This window comes from Gobio gobio, assembly GCF_949357685.1.
Source record: "Gobio gobio genome assembly, chromosome: 15".
Taxonomy (NCBI): Eukaryota; Metazoa; Chordata; class Actinopteri; order Cypriniformes; family Gobionidae; genus Gobio; species Gobio gobio.
This window is the reverse complement of record NC_137108.1, coordinates 20,403,115-20,428,612: the sequence shown is the minus strand read 5'-3', so window position 1 is coordinate 20,428,612 and position 25,498 is coordinate 20,403,115. Positions and strand designations below refer to the sequence as shown.

At 36.3% G+C, this 25,498-nt stretch overlaps 1 protein-coding gene across 2 annotated transcripts in view; it reads right to left on the bottom strand.

Annotated features, from left to right (window-relative positions):
• Positions 1-25,498, bottom strand: part of hdac9b (histone deacetylase 9b) — a 98,568-nt gene that overhangs the window by 10,781 nt on the left and 62,289 nt on the right. For both annotated transcript variants that reach the window (XM_079837488.1, XM_079837489.1), the window contains 6 exons: positions 14,418-14,653; positions 14,149-14,299; positions 12,554-12,677; positions 11,000-11,121; positions 1,700-1,831; positions 319-434 (listed from right to left, as the gene is read on the bottom strand). In XM_079837488.1, the coding sequence (XP_079693614.1) occupies positions 319-434; positions 1,700-1,831; positions 11,000-11,121; positions 12,554-12,677; positions 14,149-14,299; positions 14,418-14,653 (881 nt within the window). The remainder of the gene's footprint in view (positions 1-318; positions 435-1,699; positions 1,832-10,999; positions 11,122-12,553; positions 12,678-14,148; positions 14,300-14,417; positions 14,654-25,498) is intronic.

Genomic DNA, 25,498 nt, shown 5'->3' with positions numbered 1-25,498 from the left:
AATGTTAGTGGTATAGAGCAGGAGTTTGTGGGAGGAAGTGAGCTGACTCTTTATTGTCCGTGCTGGGAGCCGTTTTCATTGGACTGCGACGGACAAGCAGGTCACATGCTGCAGAGACAGAGTTCTGTTTTCATAGCTGCACAAGGACAGGCTGGGTTTGTGTCGAGGAAAGTTATGGGTGCGGCCTGGTGGCCATCAACTTCTCTTTTAGTCATACAGGTTCTAATCTTTCAGGAAAGCTTTGATGAAACTGCTGCGAGAAAGCTAAACTGTTAATAGACTTTTGTACCTGTAATAAAACATGTTTAATGTAAGTACCTCAGTGCGTGTGGTGACTGGTAGTGAGGAGGGTCCGTTTTCAGCCCCCAAGGCACTGCAAGCCCCGTTGGGTGAACTGGGCCCTGATCCTGGTGCACTGTTGCTGGCTGTGGATTCTGGGGAAGATGAAATTAAACAGACATAAGTTCAAGTGTATACATAATTGACATTATCGTTTATAAACGGTACAGATCTGTAGATCAACAACAGTTTTCAATTAAGTATATTTAACCTGCACTTGGCTACATTTATATACATTTTTCAAAAAAGTAAAAGAATAACACTATATATACATAATATAGTAACTGTAATCTGTAAAAAAGTAACTGTAATCTCATTATGAGCATTTTCAAATGTCATATATTGTAATTGCATGTACTTAATTTCTGGAATCTGATTACATAATCATCACACACACAATTATGTAATCAAATTCCAAAAATTACCAAGTACTTATAATTACAATATATTACATTTTAAATTGCTCATAATGTGATTACAGGTACTTTTTATGGATTATATGATTATATATTATTTACACAATGGCAGTAAATTATTCATAATGATTCCCCCTAAATCTTTTCTTTCTCTCTCCCTTTTTAAAGTTTTCTTTGTTTAAAAGTCATACCACTTATATACGTTCGGAACTACTCAATATAGTTTTCTTTTCAAGAATTTCATCCTTTTTTTTCATCCTTATTTCTGCCCCCTGCCTGGCATCTGGTTAACAGAAATAGGATGATGTAATATTTGGCATATATACATAAGATTTACTGGATGACAATCTTGCCACTGTGTTTTTCCAAACCCAACCATCAACTGCTGCCACTGATACATTATAAATATACATAAGCGACTGAAATACCATGGAAAAATCCTTCAACCGGGCCAAGGCTCAAAACCACATTGGATGGCACTCTGGATTACACCTGCCAGAGCGGCTGTTACATAATAAGATCAGCACACTGAGCTTCACAGACAGTGGATGGAGAGAAACTGCCAGTGGACTGCCAACCAGTAGGATGTCTTATTGTTTATGCCCCGGGTATATAGTTTATCATTGTTTATTGTTTAGAGCTTTATTTATCCCCTTGGGGCAATTCGTTTAGGCTAAGTTTTGGTGAAACTTCAACTTGTTATCAAAAATGGTTCCTTCGTAGTTATATTCCTCTACTACATCCACTTGTGCATTATTAATGACCACAGGTTAAAGCGCCAGTGTTCTTTTACAAAAATGAATAATCATCTCTTTCGTTTTTGATACATTCGGATCTACAATTGAATCACACAAAACCGAACCATATTCCTGATCTGAATGTGAAAGTAAAGAGAGAAGCACATATTGTCTGATGTGAGATGCATTATGGGATGGCATTCCTACCCAGAAGCTCCAGGGCTCTCTTTTTGAAGGGTGTCATGATGCTCCCCTCCTTCCTCCTGAGGAGCGGGCTGCTCCTCCTCTCTGCAACCTTCTGCTTTAACCTGGACCGCACCTTTAGATTGGGCTCTGAGACTGAAGAGAAAACATAGGGACACATTTAAATCAAACATTCTGAATCTAAAATCTTTAATCTAAGCTTTTTTTTTAGCCAAGTGTTGTTACGGAAATGTTTTGATGTGTTTGTAGCTATGCCTGTTAGTAAGCAGGAGAGGGGATTCACAGTATTGCGTAGTAGCGTTCCTGTACTGTGATGCTATCGGTCTGTGATCAGATCTGTGGGCATTTACCATCTGTTTTCAAAGATCAGAGTTCCCTCATCATCTGGAGAAAATTAGGCTGAGAAGCACAAAGGTTTGACATAAACTGACCATAAAAAATAAAAAAAATTCTGAAAAATAAGAAAGGATTTTTGGCATGATGTAATGTTTGAACATACACTCAAAAACAATTAAGCCTTTTTCCAGATTTATGCATTTCAATTAATAGTAAAATTCCATCAAATTGAATTGAATAATCCTTACATATTATGAATTAAGAATTTTAAATGAGTAAAACAACTTAATAAAACATTTTGTATAAATCTTAATAGAACAATGGAATGGACCATTTAATAGGTTTGTGATTCGTATTAAATGTTTTATTAAATTATTTTTGTATTATAACTTTTTTTACTCATTTAAAATTATTTAGAGTACTAAATAGAGTACTAAAAATTATTTAGTCATCTTAATTCATAATATGTAAGGATTATTCAATTCAATTTGATGGAATTTTACTATTAATTGAAATGTGTAAATCTTGAAAAAAAGGCTTAATTTTTGTGGGTGTAGTAAAATAGTGATATATAATATTAGTTTGGGCTCAGTAAGATTTTTTGTATTAAATAAATTAATGCTTTTATTCATCAAGGACATATTGAACTGATGAAAAGTGACAGTAAAGACATGTTTAATGTTACAAAACATTTCTATTTCAAGTAAATGCTGTTATTTTTTTCAAGTTGTATTCATCAGAGAATCCTGAAATAAATGTAACATGGTTTCCACAAAAATATTGATAATAACAAATCGAATCAATACTAACAATATGACTGTTTCACTATATTTTAATCAAATAAATGTATTAATGCAAATTAATTCTTCTTATTACGGTATTACATTAATTTTCAGGATTTTAATAATATTAAAATGTTAGGCTATAAATGCTCACAGCAACTTCAGCTCAGATATCTTTTATTAAGTCCATTTTACATGCAGCTATTTTTAATTGAGTTTATTTATAGTGAGTCTCTGTACAGTAGTAATTAAATTAACAGACAAATTTGGCAGATCTTTTGGTGAGTGAAAGTAACATGCCTTCTATGCAAATGCAAAACGTATAAAAAACAGACAAGGACTACAATAAAAAAAAAATTCTACAACATTATGACACCCTGCAGAGTATTTTGCCATCATTTAAATACTGTTGAATTATGGAGAAGTGTCTGTTTTGCATGACTGTAATGTACAGGCAAGTGTTTCTAAACAACTCCCTGATGGGAAGTGAGTGAGTAAGTCAGCCACCCACATTCAGTGCCTCCCTTTGGGAAACACCCACATCACAACTAGCAGCCAAAAATACCAAAATCTGGTCTCATTATTATGAGTGCTGTTTTATTTTTTTCCCCATCATTTCCCCATTGTGCAGTAGTAACACCACCACCTAGTGAGCAAGTTATGTTTATCAGAAGTCAACCCATATGTATAAACAATCACAGTTTTGCATGATAAACAACTTTTGCATTATACTGTAAAACGCTCAAAATACTTAATTGGTTTGAGTACACAAACTTCAGTTAGTTCAGTTAAATTAACTGTTATGAGTATTTAGAACTATCTTTTACTTTCGAGTTCACAACACTGACATATTTCAAGTAAACTGAACAGTTTCATTGTTTTGAGTTTTCTCTCATTTCCTTTAATTTAGACTAACTTAAGTTTAACTGAAACTGGGCTGGAATTTTTCTCCCCAAGCATGCTTTGCCCGTGGCACTCTAAAGGGAGAGTAAATGCTAAAATTAAGCGTTATATAATGTTTTTTGTGCAATATTTATGGTAAGGGAGATTTAGTAGTGATTCATATTGTGTTATGCTAATTTAGAAGATTTTCTTAATGTGGATTTTTGGAGAGTTTACCATCATGGTGACAAGCCTGCTGCTTGGATTAAGTTACTGTACTCATTCAGTAAGTGCTATACCATCCATGATATTGTTGACATGTTAGCAAATTGGCATTTTCTGAATAAGTTTGCTATAGCTAGCAAAATATTTCTTAATTTCAAAAAATCTTATTCGACATTTTTTGAGTTCTGACAGCTATTAGGGTTTACAGTGAAGTAAATAACTTGTTTGATTTGCAAGAACTCAAAATAAAAAAGCTAATTAACCAAATCGTTTATGTTAATTGCTATCAAAATGTAGCAAAAAGTTAGCTGACTTAGTACTTCAAGTTCGGAGCGATTAACATGCATGGGTCTCACAAATTTACTTAAAATTGGGAACATCATAACCCAAAAAAATTTATGTAACTGAGTACCTACATTTATTTAAGTTAGCCTAACTTATTCGGGTTTACAGAGTATAGTTTGTTCGCCACTATGTCGTCCGGCCCTCCAGTTAAGATCTTATGATCATGATTTATTTTAGAGAAGTATTGTTGCCATCCTAGAAAGACAGTTGACCAAATGGAAATGGCCATACAGGATGACTTTGTATGAGTAAGTGGGAGTCATGGGAAGACACAGCTGTAAGTAGTAATCTCACGGGAAAGAACTGGACCGCAGGCTGGGCTGCTATTTCAGGCCTCTTCAGAAGCAGAGGCAGGACTGTCTGCTCCCATCCAGCAGTGCGCTAATGGGATGTAAATCCCGCTAGCGGAGTGGGCTGAGAGCGAACTGCAGGGAGCCCTCTCCAATCCGCCTTGCACCCCACACTGTCCTGATTGCCTTCTATTTTTACTCTGCGCTACAGCCTGTCACCACGGGAACGCTACCCTATTGCTGTGGAGGTGGAAGAGCGATGGTTGGCGGGTTTAGTAGGAGGCTGTGATCGTGATGCCATGGGAGAACACATCACTCTACTCCACAGCTTCGCTAAAAAACAGTGGTCATCACTCTGTAGGAGTGACAGGCCCGACACCTGCTTGATTTTTCCCCACGCTGACATACAGCCTAGAACCAGAGGCCAAGCCAAACAAGAATATGTATGAGGCAATGACTTAACAGGCCCATAAATCAATCATATTATTACATTTGAAAGCAGCGCTGGAGGGTACACACTGCTGAGTACTATTTATTGTGTTGTCTCAACTCGAAGATGAAGTTCCCTTCAAAGTTGTGTGGCTTAGCATGTGTCTGACAAGTGTGAAGAGTGTATGTGTGTAAAGTGACAAAAAAGATAATCTCTACTAAGAAAACCAGGGTCAATAATTAACACTCACCAAGAGCCAATGTGAGTAAAAATGGCCAAAAAAATAATAAAACTAAGTTACTTGTTGTTAGTTATGGTACATAGTTAAAATCAATATTCAGAGATGTAAGTGAGTTAACTAAAACTAAACCATGAAAAAAAGTGGTAAAAGTTAAAATAACTAAACTAAATAAACTAAAACTAATACTTAAAAAATAAATAATATACAGACATTAAAACTAAAGTGATTCAAAATATTAACAAAAACTACTATAGTATCTTATTGATACTGAAAAAACACTTGTGAGAGAAACAACTCAAACGGTCAACTAAAGAATATTGGTTACACTTTACTTAAGCATTTATGTATAATGCATTATAAAAGTAATTTTAATGCATTAATTATGCCTTGTAATGGACCTTCTAATGCATTGTGTGGTCTCGTGAATAACTGTAACCACAGTTATAATACATTATCATACTTATCTTTGAACACACCTTTAGAAAGTATAGTGCATTAAAACACATGACGAACAACCAATTTCAAAATGTGCAAATATTATAATGCATTTTAACTTTGGTTACAATTATTTATGAAAAGCTATAATGCACATTATGAATACCTTAATAATGCATTATACATAAGGGCTTTAAGTAAAGTGTGAGCAAAACACTTGCAATCTTGTACACATCAGTTGAATGTCTGAACTGAACTCCAGAACGTCTTATGGTGACAGATTGAATAATTATTTTATTGCAAGGTGCAGTTTTATCAAGAAATGGAAATCAACTCATATATGTATATATGATGCTGTGTGCATGGACGCTGCTAAGGGGATGGGGTGGGGGTTGGAGTTAGGACGTTTCTAAGGGCCCATGCACTTTTTGGGGCCCCAAAGATCGGTTTTAGCAGGAACAGTACTAGTAGTAATGTAATAGAAATTCTAAATGTATAATCTACCAAAAAGTATCATTGTATCATTTTACACAGTTATAGTATATCATTAAATTGCAGACAAAGATATTGGATTGCTAGGTTGGCTTGTTTAGCAAAAATTTCATAGGGACAAAAATTGCTAGCGGCGCCCCTGGCTGTGTTTACTGTACTATATGTCAGAAACATGCAAAACACAGTTTTATGACTGATTTTCACAATTCACACTAATTTCACACATTTTTATGAGGGATACACAAAAAATGACTCGTTGAGTTTACTCAAAAAAGCAGCATCAAGTGGTTTCACGCAACTATATTGAGTAATTTTTACAAATAACAATTTCGTTATATGAACAAAAGAAAGTCAAGTAAAGCTGACAAAATTTCTTTAAGTAAATACAAACCATTTGAATTTGTCACTGTTACATAATATTTAAATGTGCAGTTTACTTAATGATGTTTTGTTAAATTTATAAAAGTTTATTATGTTAGGTGAACACATTTATCGATTTAATATACCTTATTAAATGAACGACTTGCTCTACAAGTGTAAGTGGAAAACTATTAAATAACAACAAGCATATTTTTAGAAACAAAATGCAAAAATAACTTAATTGAGGGCAGGAAGTCCATCCAATAAATGTGTGTAAGTGCCCACAGCTTAAACACAGGCACCACTCTTCTGCATAATGGTAACCACAAATTTACAGAAACTCCTCTAAATGTCCAACATAACTGAACATTAAACACTAACATAAACTAACAAGCATCTTTCCCTTTACTGAAAAACATAAACACTTTAATCCCCAAATTTACTCTCCTAATGCAGTCCCTTGCAAAGCATGCTGGGAACTACAGATCGACAGCCCAGTTTGTTCGTTTCACTCCGAACAAACACTTATTAAGTAAAGCTGACAATACTCATTTTTAGTAGAAACAACTCAGTAAATTTAAGTTAATTTAGTTACATGAGTTTTTTAAGTAATGTGAACAAGGATGATTTGAGTGCAACTAACAATAGTGAAAGTTCATTTTTTTAGGTGTATATTGGTTATCAGATGATATCTGTGATTTAAAAAATATATATCAGCTGATATTCACAAAAAAAGAATCCCAGTAGATCAGCAGTATCTGAAATACTCAAGCCCATCTGGCACCTACAACCACGCCATGTTCAAAGTCACTTAAATCACTTTTCTCCCCATTCTGATGCTCAGTTTGAACTTCAGCAGATCGTCTTGACCATGTCTACATGCCTAAATGCATTGAGTTGCTGCTATGTGATTGGTTGATTAGATATTTGTGTTAACTAGCAGTTGTATCTAATAAAGTGGCAGATGGGCGTATAAAGATATTTAATATTTGATTGCTTCATTGCATTTCCTTAAAAGAAGACCAGAGTCCTAAAGGTAACCCATCTCTGCACACACCTTATTCAGTCTACGGCCTCTCTGATACTTTTTTCTCTCATTAGTAAAAATACAAACACCTGTTTACCTGGGGAGATGAGAGATATGTGATGCAACAACACTGCCCTTGCAAACCATATTACTTCATCATTGTATCTTGTTGCATTTTTCTTGTTTTTTCCCCCCTACTATATCCCTCCATCTCCAGAGGGGAATAATGGCGTGACATAATAAAGCAGGCCTGGTCTGACGGCCCAAAATATCCACCATTTAAGACACACAAAGTCAAATCCCTCTCATCTCAGCTGCACCTGCTATACATGTTTGGTATGTGGGTCAAAACTAAGAAGGAGTTTTTTTTCCCCCCATCTTCAATAAGCTGGGCTATTCCTGCCCGCAGCAGCGTCACATGCCCCCACACAGATCTTTTCTCATCCAGAACTTGGCACAAAGAAGATAGGTGGCAAGTAAACAAGCTAATCATGTGATCCTTTGGAGATAAACGGCTTGTTTGTCTTTGACAAGTTCAATCAAGGCTTTTTCACAACAGTGAGATCAAACCTAAGCCACATTGAGTTTTGTAGATGATCCAGCATTGAGGACCCCAGGGAAATTAAGGATTAGCCTACCTCTTGAAAAAGTGTCAGTTCTTGTAGCACTCACTAAATTTGTTGTTGTTTTGGTTAATTCTTTCCACGGCGCTAACCAAAACCCTTGACATATGCCAGTCAAGCATCGCCCATAAAATCCAAGAAGTAGAACAACTAGCATCTTTGTGTGGCTCTTGTTGTGTGTCTACATTGAGGGGATTCTAATTGAGACAGACAGGAAGAGGGGGAGGGGACCTTACACTTGTGACCACATATAGAGTTCGGAATCCAACTAGCAGGAAATAGGTTTTAAAAGGTTTAGGCAATGGATAAGATTAACACACATAAAGGATGGGTAATTCCTAACACTTATTTGGCTTTCTGTAGCATATTGATTTACAATTATCGTTAATTCGGTTTATTCCGAATTTTTGTCACTTCGATAAGTTATATAAGAATGAATTAAGAAAAATGTAGTAATTTTTTATTATTATTTCATAGGACAAAAATGTGCTCTAGGTATTCATTTTTTTTTTTTTTAAATTGTCTGCTAAATCTAATGCAATCAACACGCTGAAACACACACAAAAACATAAAACAGGAAATTATACCATAGAGTGTCTGTCAAAGTCAATAATTATTTTAAAATATCAGATATTTGGCGTATTGTAGGGATGCAACAAAATGAACATTTTGGCTGAAACTGATAACCGATAATTATTTATATGTTTATACGGATAACCGATATATTGGTCCAAATTTTCTATCATTTTTGAGGGCCTGATTACAAAAACAAAGTCTCACCATTAAAAGCCATGTCCCGAGCACACAATTATATTGATTTTCTCATTATAATTTTATGTAATCTATTATTTTTTTCCTATTTTGAAGTGATTTCAATCATATTTCGAACAATTCAAAACTGTCATTGTGAACAGTGGGCATCTGAAGTGTCTTAGATGAAGGAAATAATCCATTATTTATCAGCATTAATATACCGGCCAGATTTTCTTATTGGGCCAATAACAATCACAATCAAAATGAACATATATCGGCTGATCCATCATGCAGCCCTAAAATATTGTCTGGTGTGACTCCCCAAAAGCATAATTATATTTATGAATTAGTAAAAAACATTAAACATTTTAACATTGAAAATATATACTTAATTTTTTTTTTTTTTTTAAGATATGCACACAAGAATACAAGAATATTACCTGATGGTTACACCACAGTAACTAAAAATATGTAAAAAAAAATATGGACGTAGTGTCCGTGACGTCACCCGTAGGTTTCTGAAGAGCATTTTTGAAGTCTAAAGTCGGTTGTTGCCATCTTGGCAGCACGTCACCGCACGTCAATCCCGGATAATTGAAAATGGGCAAAGAGGCGGGAAGTGGGTGGAGCTAAAGTGCCTGGTTGCTGAAACCACGTCCGCCTAGCTTGACCATAGTGGCAATCCACCTGTCACTCAAGTGGCCACGCCCTTAATTATGCAGAATTTTAAGGCTTAATATAATTTAAACGGATGAGTTTACCCCCCCCCCCCCCCCCCCCCGACAGTTGTCATGAAGGGCAAAGTTAGCTATATAGACCAAAACCACTTTTTTGTACCAGGCTGTAAACATATTTTTTTCTGCTGTAAAGTTTGGCATTTTAACATGAGGGCTCCTTTTGGAGCCTGTCTCTAGCGGCCAGTCGATGAACTGCAGTTTAAGTCACTTCTGTGTTTTTCAAAACCGTCCAAATCCAAACATTTGCCATGTGTTTTAAACAAGAGTTTTCCTTTCCTTTATCATGGTCACACCATATGTTATTGATCTTAAAAGTATATGTAATAGGGACCAAAGCAGTTCGTATTTGTACGTTTCCCTAACAGCAACAGCTCAGGCCCTTTTTTTTTTCCTTTGTTGGTACTGCTTTCTCGGCAGGCTGTTTGGATTCCAGAACCTTCCGCTCCTCTTAGTTCTCAGGATATTGGCTGGTTTCAGTGGAGCGAAGCAGAAATTGATGCTGAAACTGGGAGGTTACTGTTCAAAAGCTAAGACAATAAACATGTCTCTTTCATGTGTCTATAAAGTGCTTATTTGAACAGAACAACCTACATAATTAGCTTAGATTAGTTTACATTTGGCACACACAGTCTGCATAATTTGGGATTAAACCTCCGTTGCCTGATCCCTAAATTATGTAAATACACAACATGCCAACCCATATGGTGAAGCATTTAAGCAGGTATAATTGTTTACCATCATAATTCAAAGGGACACAAAGGGGAAGGAATGTAATGTCATTTCCGTGACTTAACAGCACAGTTATGAACGGTTCGCCCTTTGCAAGAACTCATGACTGGCCAGCCGGCCAAGTGGGAGTCATAACTCACACTAATACTGACTTCCTACGAGACTCCCTCCAACACTGAGTCAACAAACCTGTGGTGTTTTCTGCGAAAAGTCAAGGATTTTCTAAATAATTAAAGCCTCTTATATAGCTGAAAAGTATATACCTTTTAGCGTTTTAGGAAATTTGTGGTTCAGTCGCATGCTCAGAGGAAAAGGAATCCTACTGTGGAAATCTACTCTTCATTTACTGCACTTAAACTATCCCTGAAATAATGCAAATACAGGCATGATCTCTCTCAAGGGATCCTATAATTCTGGGAAAAGGACTCTAATCAGAACCCCTCCTCTCATCCAAAAACCAATGACTTGTGAGCAAAACCACAAATTAAATATTGTACTATGTGCACCGCACATTATGGCAACATCAGTGGGAACAGATTGTGAGTGACTCCTTTTTGAGACAGGACAGCTCATTTAAAAAAAATGGATTTTGAGAGGCCAACTTTTAGAAGCCTACCTGTCTTCCTCAGAGGAAAGTCGTCCCGGCAATCCTGTGGGGAGGGCAGGGAGATCTTGCAGGAGGAGGACGCGCCTCCCAAAGGAGGTGAACTTTGCTCCAGAGAGGTGTGATGGGAGGCCCTGAACAGAAAGGAGATGCAAACTGAACTCCTGAACTTACCTCACAGTCATAAATACAGCTGACAGCCCTTCTGTGCTGATTATTAGCTAAAATCTCCTAAATTGTATTACTCTGAAAAGTCTGAAAAGTGCTTCCAGTCTTGCTTTATTTGTTTTATAAACTCTAAAGTCCGTTCACACCAAGAACGTTAACTATAAAGATAACTATATTAGCATCCACACCAGCGGACAATATCATTCTGTTGATTCTAAGCGCGTGCTTGTCTGCCGTTCATCAGCTGGATAAAATTGTTCTGAAAGTGATTCCAATGATATCGTTTCTCTATGCCATTATCGTTATAGCTGTGATGTGACCTCTGCTATTCTTTAATACTGAGAACGACTTTTAGAACTATATCTTTATCATTATCTTTATAGTTATCGTCCTTGGTGTAAACGGGCCTTGAGTACATTTAACTTTAATTATGTAATATTTTAAAACACTCCACTTAAAAAGTTTGGGATTTTCCCTCAATAAGCTCAATTACTGCTTATTGATAGTAATAAGGAAATTGTTGTAGCGGTTATGTTTAGATATTAGTACTAATAATCAGCCAATATGTAAGTAATATGCATGCTAATAATCAACTGGCTAATGAATATGTGCACCTAATCATAGTATTTAAATGTTTGTGCTATTTCTGCGCTAGATCCATTTAAAGGCACAATATGTAATATATTTTGGATTCAAATATCCAAAAACCACTAGAACAATGTTATATATTTTGTTTACTTGTGCACTCCAAGTCTCCAAGTAAACAATGTTTAAATCCTGAGAAATAATCAATTTTAACCAGGACACGGACCGTATCCGTGCATCGGCTATCAATGACATCATACCCGCGTTACCTTCGATTTCCAGTTTTATTTTGTAGAAACCATGGAAACACCAAAGACGCTTGAATATATTATGTGTTTTATTAGACAGGTGAGCAACTGTGTGGATACATTCATCGACAGAAAACAAATTATTTTTATATAGCTCAACACAAATCTCATTTTCTTGATTTATCACGAGTACCATGTTTTACCATGCCTAATATCGATCAAGCTTACTGCAGTGTGCAACAAGTGTCTCATAGTAACTTCCGAGCGAACGCAGAGTAGCATTATAACAACTTTCAACACACTCAAATATATCTAATATGATAAAACAGCGCTGCGTTACGCCACATACACATGACCGGAAAAAGCGGAAGCGGGCGTTTGTGGCATTATAAAAGCTCTTTGAAATCGAGGCGTCATCAATATACACCTTTATTTTGAATAAGGGACCTCTAGCGGCGAAAAATTACATATTGTGGCTTTAAAATGAAAAGTCTGAAATAAGACATTTCAGCTCATTTCAAACAGCAAATGAAAATGGTTTGAGGTTTGTGTATTCGTTACTTACGTGTACCACAGTTTGGAGCTCTGTGTGATTTTCTGAGGGATCCCATTTGACATACCGTCTTTGGTGGATTTACTCAACAGAAACTCTTGGAGTTTCTGCTTGACCTCAGTGCTGGCCGCTGCACCTGTCAGACCAGGAGACGCACACAAAGAAGTCGTGAACATCTTGGGGTTTAATCAAATTATATTAAGACTTAAAATGCATACAATAAAACTGAGGCATTCCTGACTGAGCTCAGCTCTCTGGTTAGTCACTGCATGTAAACAGAAAGAATGTTTGCAGAGTTTGGCTTCATTTCAAGGTCAGAGAAATGATTGTATTACTGCCACTCCCAGACGCAGCAGGATCAGCCTCAACTCAAACAATAGCATCTCTCCTACACATTCACCCACACGCTCTTCTCTAAAGCTCCAGTTCAGATGCCTATTGGCTAAATATTTTTTGAGCACCTTTAAACAAATGAAGGAATATCTCCCTCTTCTGGACAGCAGGAGTGAAGCACCCTTCAAGGCTGTAATTTCGAAACTCGTGTGCAAAAATGAAGTAGGCCTAGTAGGCGAATTGATCTGTTTATTGGTAAATCTTATAAAACCTGTCAAGAACATCCATGTTCAGTCATATTTCCCATTAAAAATTATTTTTGAAAGGGGAGACAATAGAAAATTAAGTCTATTGAAATAACCATCTAATGGTTCAGGTTTTTTTTTTTTTGCATTATGAAATTACAATTAAGCACGTCCCCCAAATAATTGTAATTAATCTGTAATGAAGTAAGTAATGATACATTTACCCCTCCATAATTGTATATATTACAACTGAAAAAAATGATCGCATGCATTAATGCGCTAATTTTGACAGCCCTAATAAAAATGTAAAAGTGTTAAATGAACGCGAAGAGTTGCGAGAACATCGGATGCGTGTCAGATCCGGATCCGCGATGTGCTTCAGTTCTTAAAGTGACAGCAGCCTAATAAACCTGCTGCTGTCATTCATTTAAATCAAAGAACAAAAGACAAGGAGAAAATCCCTCACTGCCCTGTAGCTTTAATAAGGATTAATCTATATTTAATTTATAATATATGCAGTGAAGACTGTGAAGTGTTTGATAACTTTATTCAATTTCCGTTTATTTCCTATCTGTTAGATCCAATATTTAAAATATACTGTCTTTATGTTGTTTCTACATTATTTTGGACCGCATTGGTCACATTTACCCACATTTTATCCAACTTTATCTTTCCTTTTGTCATTTTTATGTTGTTTTTTTTCTAGAACTTTTACCCTCTATTATACTGAATATTTATTTTTTTATTTCCATTTTTTAAAACAAAATAACTATTCTATCTAAACTGACATACAGTACACTTATTACAGTTTGCCAGCTCAGATCTAGCCAACTAGATCTAGTTGTTTTGTTGCTGCTGTAGTTGTTTTTTGTCATTTTCATCCTGTGTTGTTCAACACCTTGAACATGTAAAAGACCCAGACGTCATATAAATGTGTCATTTGTCTGATGACATTTTGATGTCATTAGATACAGACAGGTTGTGGAGTGTTTGAGTGTTGTGTGGGTGATCGTGATGATGAGCTCTTACTCTCTCTGCTCCGCTCTCGGTTGCGGAGGACCAAGACTTGTTGTTCACGCCGATGTCTCTCCAGTTCTCTCTCCTGACTCTGTATCTCTAGCTTCCTCTCTTTCTCCAGCTGCTCCTGTTGTTGCTTCATGACATGTAGTTCCTGCTGCAACTGAGAGGTAGATGTTTCTTACACATTTATTTATCTAGCTAGACTCCATGGTTGCATTGCACTTCTCGCTTTTTTTGTGTTGCATCAACTCAATATGTCAACAGGGTTGTGTTGTTACCTTCAAATGCTCCTGTATCTGGGCCTGGTGCTGGCGAACCAGGTTCTCGTGCTGTTTCTGGAACTCACTGATGAGTAACTGTTTCTGAATCTGCTGCTGCTTCTGAATGAGGAGCAGCTCTTGTTGCAGTTGTCTTTCCCACACAATGGGGTCTGAAGCCTGCATCCTGACGTCTGTACGCAAGTCCAATGGGGAGCCCGGATCAAGAGCCAATGGAACCTCTGGCTTAATGTCCACTGAGGAAATAAAGGGGTGAAAATACAAGGATTTAGTTGCTATGTTTTGAAGGTTTATTATTATTATTAATCATTCAGAGAGATTTTAACGATCAGGTAAACATGGATGACATTCTTTAGTTTTTATCAAATATCTGTGGCCTTAAAAAACATAATATTTGAAAGACTTTTGTACATCAAATCAAAGTCATGTGGTACAACCACAAAAGTAATGTAGTGCATTGAAAAATACAAACATAAAACATGGTATTAAATTATAAAGACCCCTGCAAATCATCACGACTGTGTGTCGGGGCCAATAGCTCTTTCAAAATATCAGAAAATTTGGGAAAAATGTAAAATGGCATGAGGTGCAACTCTCCCAAAATGAAATATTTGTAATAAATAAATACATACTTTTTACCTTGAAGAATATAACTAAAAAAAATACGCTCCAAAATTATTTAATTTAAGATTTATGCATTTTAATTAATAGTAAAATTCCATCAAATTGAGTTTAATAATCTTTACATCATTTAAATTGAATAATCGTTGATCAATTATTCAATTAAAATATGGATTCAAATCTGATTATTTAATTCAATTTGATGGAATTTTACTGTAATTGAAATAAGTGATTCTTAAGAAAGGCTTACATTTTTTGAGTGTATATTATTAGTAAAGTTATGAATATAAAATGTGAAAATAGGGATCAAAATGTGTACACTCAGATATGAGTAAAATATGTTACTACTTTTTACTCGATAGATACAACACAGGATATTTATAGAGACATTATAATTTATAAATGAAAAAGAAAATTGTGAAAACAACATGAAATCAAGAAGTACATTTCTAAAAACTTGGTACATGTATTTTAAAGTAGATTTATAAAAAGATTTTTCCTTTTCTCTGTTATCTTTTATAGTTATGTTCAGTAAAACAAAACAAAAATAATGTCGAGTTGGCTTTCAATGTTTTTAACGTTCATCAGCTGGAGAAAAAAAAAATCCCCTGAAAGTGATTCCAACAATATAATTTCTCTGTGTCTTTATATTTACAATTGTGGTGTACAGTGATTTTTTTAAACTTTATGATTGTAGTTATCACATGTTACTGCTTGATGTGAATTGACCTTAAGCTACCGACTACATCTCAAAGTCATCAAAGTATGGAGCTTCTCTGATACAGTAGAAACAGTAAAGCAACTCTATTTTTGCAGTAGTGTGTCTAGAATCCCAGCCATTCCATGTGCAATTCCAAAGATTAATATTACTAGCCATGATCTGGTCCAATGTGTTCTACTGACTCCTCTCTGTATGGAGAATGCAGTGCCACAGTTTGTTGTTCACATAGTTGTGATGTTTATGTGCCTGCCTCTTATTCCCCCACCATCCTCCCTCCTTAGAGCCATCATCACACCATCACCATTATGGAAAATTGCGGCTGTAGTCTTCAAGCTGTGCCTCATTACAAGTAATGCACCGGGTACAAAAAGCAGAGGGCATCCCCAAGGCCCCAAGAACTATATATATCCGACAGACAGTGAAAATCAATAGCAAGCCTGAAACACAGAGAAGATGTTCATCATAAGAGACTGTGAATCTTCTGAATGGTAAAGCAATTAATAAGAGATGAGGCTTAAAAAGTGTGCGTGTATATGTACAGAATGCTCTATGGGTGTGGAGAAGAAAGACAAAGAAATTCACAGAGCAGCTAGTCAAGATATACTTATGGTCTAGTGAATTTAGGTTTCACATTGAGGGAGCGCACTCACTCAAGTGGTGGTTACACAATTGGGAATGATGTAACAACAGGAAGCCCCACACAGAAAACAATTCGCTTTAAGTTCAACCGAGTAAGCAAGTGTCTGGAAGCATGATTAAGTCAAAAAGTTTTTCCTCTTAGTCAGCATGATGGATTATGTGTTTTAGTACGCAATGTTAATGGCTGATAAACTGCACAGAATCAATAACTGTCTGGGAATATTGATTTGTTCATGGTTTAATGCAATTTTTGTTCTTCCAAACCTGTATCACTCTATACACTGTACAAAAAGTACAATCAACTTGGATGTTTAAGTCATTTCAACTTAATTGACATTAAACTGACTTTTAAAAAATGGGTTGAATGATCTTGTAGCTATAACATAAAAAAAGTTGAAAAATGCTTAACTTATTTTGATGAGTAAAAGCAATGTAAAAACATATGTTGTCATAACTAATATATTTATATATATGAAGAGTTCAGATGCAAAAGCCTCTAAAAGCCACTTCGGTCAAAAATGAGATAGGGATACTGAGTGAATGTTCTCCGCATATAGTATACGTTCATGAAATACTTTCACTTCAAACCCACTAAATCCCAGCCTCAGCCCATTCAGAAGTACCGGTACTTAGGTAGAAACATAGAAGCCTGACAAAAATGCTTATTTAAATTTCTTCTGTAGAACATATTAGAAGATATTTAGATTTTTTTTGTCTATGCTAAAAGTCAATTTTGATGGTCCACTGTCTTTGATTATGTAGATAAAACACTAATGTTCTTAAAATATCTTGTTTTGTGATACACTGTATTGAAAAAGGTTTTGCCTTTACATGAACTTTAATGACGTCCCATTCTTAATCCGTAGGGTTTAATATGGAGTTGGCCCACCCTTTTCAGCTATAACAGCTTCAACTCTTCTGGGAAGGCATTCCACAAGGTTTAGGAGTGTGTTTATGAGACTTTTTGACCAGGAACTTGACTTTGCAGGCCAGTCAAGTTCCTCCACACCAAACTCGCTCATCCATGTCTTCATGGATCTTGCTTTGTGCACTGGTGCGCAGTCATGTTGGAACAGGAAGGGGTCATCCCCAAACTGTTGTCACAAAGTGGGGAGCATGAAATTGTCCGAAATGTCTTGGTATGCTGAAGCATTAAGAGTTCATTTCACTGGAACTAAGGGGCCAAGCCCAACCCCTGAAAAACAACCCCATACCATAATCCCCCCTCCACCAAACTTTACATTTGGCACAATGCAGTCAGGCAAGTACCGTTCTCCTGGCAATCACCAAACCCAGACTCGTCCATCGGATTGTCAGACAGAGAAGCGCGATTCATCACTCAGAGAACACATCTCCACTGCTCTAGAGTCCAGTGGCGGCGTGCTTTACACCACTGCATTGCACTTGGTGATGTAAGCCTTGGATGCAGCTGCTCGGCCATGGAAGCCCATTCCATGAAGCTCTCTACACACTGTTCTTGAGCTAATCTGGAAGGCCACACAAAGTTTGGAGGTCTGCTATTGACTCTGCAGACAGTTGGCGACTTCTACGCACTGTGCGCCTCAGCATGCGCTGACCCCGCTCTGTGATTTTACATGGCCTACCACTTCGTGGCTGAGTTGCTGTTGATCCCAATTGCTTCCACTTTGTTATATAATAACACTAACAGTTGACCGTGGAATATTTAGTAGTGAGGAAATTTCACGAATGGACTTATTGCACAGGTGTCAACCGATCACGGTGCCTTGCTTGAATTCACTGAGCTCCTGAGAGCGACCCATTCTTTCACAAATGTTTGTAGAAGCGTCTGCATGCCTATGTGCTTGATTTTATACACCTGTGGCCATGGAAGTGACTAGAACACATTAATTCAAAGATTTGGAGGGGTGTCCCAATACTTTTGCCAATATAGTGTAGATTGAAACAACAAGTATACTGTATACTGTAAAAAATATTTTTTTTGATTTGATTCAAATAATCTTAATTTACTGTGTTATTGAAGAGAAACATAATATAATGATTTAAGATTTTTTACAGTGCAGACAGACATAAAGAACGAAGGATAGATTGGCAGATGGAGCAAATTAATGATTGAATGATAGAATGATGACAGATAGACAGATAGATAGACAGACAGACAGACAGACAGATAGACGGATAGGATTTCAATAAACACACTAGATGAAAGAGACTAGATTCATTAGCTATGTAACTTTAATCCTCAGAAAGCTTGTTATTGGCATAACACACTACCACCTGTTCAATGCTCACATACACACACACAAACAGAGGCAGAGCCTTTAAACCATGATTTCTATCCATGAACCAGTGTTTCTTAAGACTAGAATATTCCCCTAATGAGTTGCCATAGCAAGGCAATTATTGTGACACACGCAGCAATTCACACATTAATGGTGAAGCATTTCTATGCTTGATTGGTTGAACATAATGTTCTTCACCATCATCAAAAATGTCTGCATGCGCAACCGCTGATTATAAATAGCAACATAAAAGCAAGTGGTGCAATCTTAGACTATGACAAAACCCACACCCAATCCACCACCCAAACTGGCTGCCATGGCAACGCTGGCGACATCATAATGACTCCTCTTCCTGCAGATATTGAGCTGCGCTGTGTGGTGTCTCCTCCCCGAGAGCACCCATGGATATTATATCATCCCTTATATAAGACAGGAACATACACACACACAAGCTCTTTCTGTCGACACCGATACACGTCGGCTATGCCTGTCAGCTCCAGTTGAGCTCGAAGCAAGCGTTTGATGCCAACTTCTGGGTGTTTAGCAAAATTCACCTTGGTTTGTAGTCGTGACGGCACTTCTTGGAAGAGAGCTGAGTCTGAAGAGACAGTTGCGGCTCTCTGTAGTGAGGCGAACAGATGACCCTAAGCATCCTGGAATGACGGGGGGAATATTAATTCTGACTTGAGAGCGCTCTTTACAAAGAGCAGCCTGTGTTCTTACAGCACTCGTGGAGTCAGCCAATGAGCTTCAACAATGAGTCACAGGCATTGGGCTCGCTGCCCTAATGGAGCTAAAAATAGACTCAGAAACACCTGCTGGCTTGGAGCGCTCGCCACGGTGATATCTCATTTATCTTATGTTTCCCTGCTTGCCCTCCCCGCTACCGTCATTAAAAAGATACAGTTTGATCGACCATCCAGCCGAGCTCTCTGCGAAGAAACCTCAGGTCAACCCACTCGCACCTCCCGACTCGACTGGTAGCAGGCGGTTTAGAGATTAAGAATGACCAGGTTAGACCAAATGGCCTTCTGGATAACACAACTTAACCCTGTTCCAGACAGCGTGACATCATTGCGACACATTGTTGGGAAGAGAAGCGTTGACGTCAAAATACTTCTTCTAATGTGAACCACTAGGTCAAGGGATGTTAACTGTAAAGATTCGGTTTTGATTCCTCGTGGTTCTGGTTCCTCAACAGTTAGAACAATAACAATTATTTTAAAACTTTTTAGGAATAAATATTTGGGGGGCCAAATGAGATCAATTGATATACAATTCTTACAAAGGGTGATTTGACTTTTTATATTGCTTTCTGGAGGAAGCATAAATACAATCCAATAATAGGGCACAATGGGGCTAAAATGTGGTTTTCACTACTCCCATAGTGTATGATTGCAGAAACAATATGTTTGTATTGGACATTTATGGAGCAACAGATTTTGTTTGAAAATAAATCATAAAAGTGGTTTATTTTTATTTTTTTATTTTAAATGTTAGGAAGGCCTTTAACCCCACACATTATACACATATCTTAGCTAAAATGTTTTGAATAATGTCTAAGTTAATACTTGTTCAAAAAAATCACTATAAAATAATATTTTTTGTTCAATAAATATAAAAATATATTTAAATTTTTTTATTTAAAAAAGTCAAGATTCTGAAAGCATTGAAGGAGATCCCATAATAAGTTAATAAGTTTACAGTTGTAACAATAAATTATATTTTATTATATGATATGATTAATATCATATTTTTAAATATGGTTTCATTATAAATATGGTGATTATCTCTAAGGTGGACACCCACTTAATATATCATATTTACCATCTGAATCTAACAATGTCATGTAAAAGTGGAAAAGTGAGCCAACTGATTATTCTCATGTTTATTATTATTAACAGCAGGGGCGCCTTTTACCCCAAATACCATACTCTCTCAAACACATATTCTTCCGTTATTGAAAAAACTGTTGCTTTAATACCCTTGAACAAAACTGAAAATCATTAAGAAGACTTTTGTCTTCATTTGTTCATTAGAACACATTAGCACAGAATCAACTTTGCGCTGCTGCCCGCGATCGCATCAAGGATCAGACAAATTTCCACTTTCTGTGCCATCTAGTGGTTTTAGAGGAAAATAAAAGCAAGGCGCCTTTTACCCCGGAGCACCTTTAGCTTTCCCTAGCACCTAAAGAATACATTAAACAACAATAGTAAATAAATAAAAAATGTAGAAAACATTTTTTTTTTTATTACTGCCAAAACACATAATGTGTATCTTTACAAATTATCATATAAACAACCAGCCAGTTACTACGCTGGGTTACAGTTTATTTTAAGGAGAAGTTGTTATAGTGTAATTACACAATTAAGTAATATTAATCAATTACATGCGCTTACTATAGGGTTGAGGTTAGTATTAAGGTTTGGTTTAGGGTTAGTTGCTATGGGTTAGGGTTATCCATAGTTTACTGTTATTACTATAGTAAAAATAGCTAATTAAGTGTTACCCACAATATGTGTTTGATTTACTGCAAAGAACAACTCATACATGTAATTTGTTCAGGAATCAGACAGTTTGCACTGAATGTTACTGAGGGTGCGTTTACAGGGTTACGTTTTTTTCTTTGTGTTTTTCGTGTACAGACGACAACGTTGTCAAAACGATCCCCATTCACACGGATGTGCAAAAATGTCTAAAAACGCTGTATTCAGTAGGTGGCGATGTCACTTAAATGAACACGCCACTATTTTTGAAAATAGGCTCATTTTCCAACTCCCCTAGAGTTAAACAGTTGAGTTTTACCATTTTCAAATCCATTCAGCTGATCTCTGGGTCTGGCGGTAGCACTTTTAGCATAACTGCGTAATATCATTGTTAGATTGATTATGCAGGAATGAGAGTATACTGTAGTTCCTACACTCTAAAAAATGCATTGAAATTTGACTAACCCAGCAATTGCGTTGTTTTAACCCAGTGTATGGGTTGTTTAAACCCAGTGAATGGGTTGTTTTAACCCAACAGTTGGGTTAAATGTTTGCTTAAAACAACCCAATCGCTGGGTTAAAACAACCCAATTGCTGGGTTAGTCCATTTTCAACCCAACTTGGTTGATTTTTAACCCAGCATTTTTTAGAGTGTAGCCATATTGACCTAGAAAATCGCAACTTTTCATTTTCCTAGTTTCTTAGTACACGATGCAACTACAGAAGAGTCAAGTTTTAAATAGGAAAAATATCGAAACTTTTTGGTCATTTTTTGAGCGAGATGCTAACGGTCTAATCAGATTCAATGATCTATGCTAAGCTATGCTAAAAGTGCTACCGCCAGACCAAGAGATCTGCTGAATGGATTTGAAAACGGTAAAACTGAACTGTTTAACTCTAGGGGGGTAGGAAAACTATTTTCAGAAATAGTGGCGTGTTCCTTTAAAGAAACACTGCGCAACTATAGACTGAACACATGATACGGATCGTCAACGTTTTCACAAATTTGAGTCGATAGCGGTATCATTTTCAAATGCTTGCACTTTGAAACCCGTTTTCAAAAGTTTGCATTTCCAGGCCCAAAAAACGCTGTTTTCATGTAAATGAATGGCCAAAATGCATAAAAAGTTTTGCGTTTTTAGTTGAAAATGGTGTTGTGTAAACGCCTCATTCACGACAAAGTCACTAATTCCGAAATCAGACTATACTGTTTGCACTAAAAAGATCCAACTCATTAGAGTCATTTGTTTGTGAATCAGATTGCTCTGATTGTTTTGATTCGCCGTTCACTTTGTTCCGGAGTCTCACTACACTGGTCACACGCTGGTTGTTTCATGCTCTGTTCATGTTTCATGCACTGTTTTTAGTACAGAAAGCATGTGTTAGACCATTAACAGAGCCGAATGTCAACCAGTTCCGTCACTGGATTAGGCCTGTATTGATTGCGCTTTCATAATTTATGGTTTAGTAAATGAAGCAACAGGTTGGATGCCGCAATGACATCCATGTTTTTCATCAGTCCCGTCACTCTATTTTAATTGTCAACAAGGCACTTGTTGAGAGTACAGTGGGACACGGTCCATTATTGCATCACCTGACATCATCACTAAATCAATGTTATGAGACAAAACACACTCACACCTCGTGTTTTGGCCTCGAGCCTTCGCGAGAACATTACGTGTAATGAAGCCAAGAAGAGCTGTTGATGTATTAACGCCAGTGAAAAGAGAATCGCAAACCAGCAGTAACTGGGCTAAATATAACTGCTTTTCTGAGCACACTCTTAATATAGGGAATGTGTGAAAGACTGTCAAACGTGTGGAGCCATCTGGTAATTTTAACTCGCGCAAAAATAAGAGCACCCTGTCAAATTTATGTAAGCTATTGGGCCGCCCGCTCCCACCCCGCCACAAACATGTCGAGCACCTTAGCTTTCATGAACTGTCTTCCTTAGTTGTGGTTTCACTTACGAATTCTCGACTCAACGGTATGACATGAGAGGAGAATTGCGGTGCAAATGTGGCACTGAATCAGAAACACAAGTTCGAAGACCGAAAGCACCCCGTTTTATTTTTAGCAGGAAGGGATGACAAGCATCCTGCCCTGTGTGTCCAAACGGTTCCCTTTCCCCACAGGGCCGGACCCAAGGGATACGGTGACTCATCTGCTTTACTACATTTCCCATAATCCCTCGAGCATTGCATTTCTCATAGACGCTTCTCATTACTGTTGATTACAGAGATGATCAAAGCGTTGAATTTGTAGAGCTGCATCCAGCCACAAAAGCAAACCTCCCACACACCGTTAAGTGAAAAGGTACTAAATTAGACTCTTAATTAACCGTCTATGCATACACAACACTCTTTATTGGGAGAAATGTGTCACACGATGATTTGCTGCCTTTTAATTTAAAAGGAAACGCACTTGCAGTTTAAATTGGCTTGACAGAGTCGGTGGTAATGTTGAATAACTAAATTGAATTATATGGTTCATGACATTTAAAGAAAGTGCATAAATAAGCTCATATTTTAGTATGCGTCAAATGCTGCATATGTTAACCTTTCTTGTAGTGAGCCTTGCCTACCCTGCTCATCGTTTATACAGATAGCAAGCTGCAAAATAATCAGGTGCCCTATAAATTAGCCTCCGGCACAGTTAAATGGAATTCTATTTTTTAACCTCTGTTGTCAGTAACAGTTTTTTTATGTTTGGGGGGGATACGGTATGTTTCTTAGTAAAAACAGGGTGATGCTTTTTTGGCTGCATATGCTGCGGTGACTGAGTGCTCATTACGGCTGATGTTATTCTGAGCTGCAGGCGTGTCTAAAGCAGGAAACGCTGCTGTATTTTTAAGTAGAAGCTTATTCCTCACAGCAAAAACAGGACAGGGGGAATCCAGATCATACCATTCAGCAAAAATATGTTTTCAGGTATATTTTTGGATGCATTATAAGATACGGGGATACAATTCCCCCAACAAAAGATTAGATTTTTTTTTTTAATTATATATACACTGGTAAAATATACTGTATAAAATATATATTACTTACTTTTCCTGATGTATTTAAATATATATATATATATATATATATATATATATATATATATATATATATATATATATATATATATATATATATATATATATATTAGGGCTGTCAAAAGATTAATCGCGATTAATCGCATCCAAAATAAAAGTTTGTGTTTACATAATATATGTGTGTGTACTGTTAATTATTATTTATATATAAATACACAAACATTCATGTATATATTTAAGAAATATTTGCATGTATATACTGTATATACATTTATATAATCTATAATATATATAAATATAAATGTTTTATATATAAAAATAATATATTTTTCTTAAATATATACATGCTTGTGTGTGTATTTATATATAAATAATAATTAACAGAGTACACACACATATATTATGTAAACACAAACTTTTATTTTGGATGCGATTAATTGCGATTAATCTTTTGACAGCCCTAATATATATATATATATATATATATATATATATATTTTTTTTTTTTTTTATTGGAGGAATACAAAATAGCATTCACCTGACATACATTGTATATTTTATTTAGAAATTTGACGGTTTAAATAAAATATATTTTAACTAAACATATTTTCATTACATATACATACACTCTAAAAAATGCTGGGTTAAAAAACACCCAAGTTGGGTTGAAAATGGACTAACCCAGCAATTGGGTTTTTTAACCCAGTGAATGGGTCGTTTTAACCCAGCGGTTGGGTTAAATGTTTGCTTAAAACAACCCAATTGCTGGGTTAGTCCATTTTCAACCCAACTTGGGTTGTTTTTAACCCAGCATTTTTTAGAGTGTACACACAAATATTGGGTTTCCATGTTTTATGGGGACATTCAGACATAATTATTTTTATACTGTACAAACTGTATATTCTTAGACTCCTAACTCTAACCCTAAACACAATCCTCAAAGAAAATTTCTTGCATTTTTACATTTAAAAAAACCAAACAAAAACCAAACAAAACAACACACACACACATACACACACACACACAAACACACACAAACACACACAAACACACACAAACACACACACACACACACAATTTAGTGATTTATAAGCTGTTTTCCTCACAGGGACCAACAAATGTCCCCACAATATAAAAATGTCCTGGTATTACTAGCTTTGTGGGGACATTTTAGGGAATACTCAAACACACACACACACACACACACACATTGGTTTGTTTTGCTATCTAAGAGAGGACATTCCATAGGCGTAATGGTTGTTATTTAGACTGGGTAAACCCAGCCTGATCTGCCAGCGATTTGATTTCGC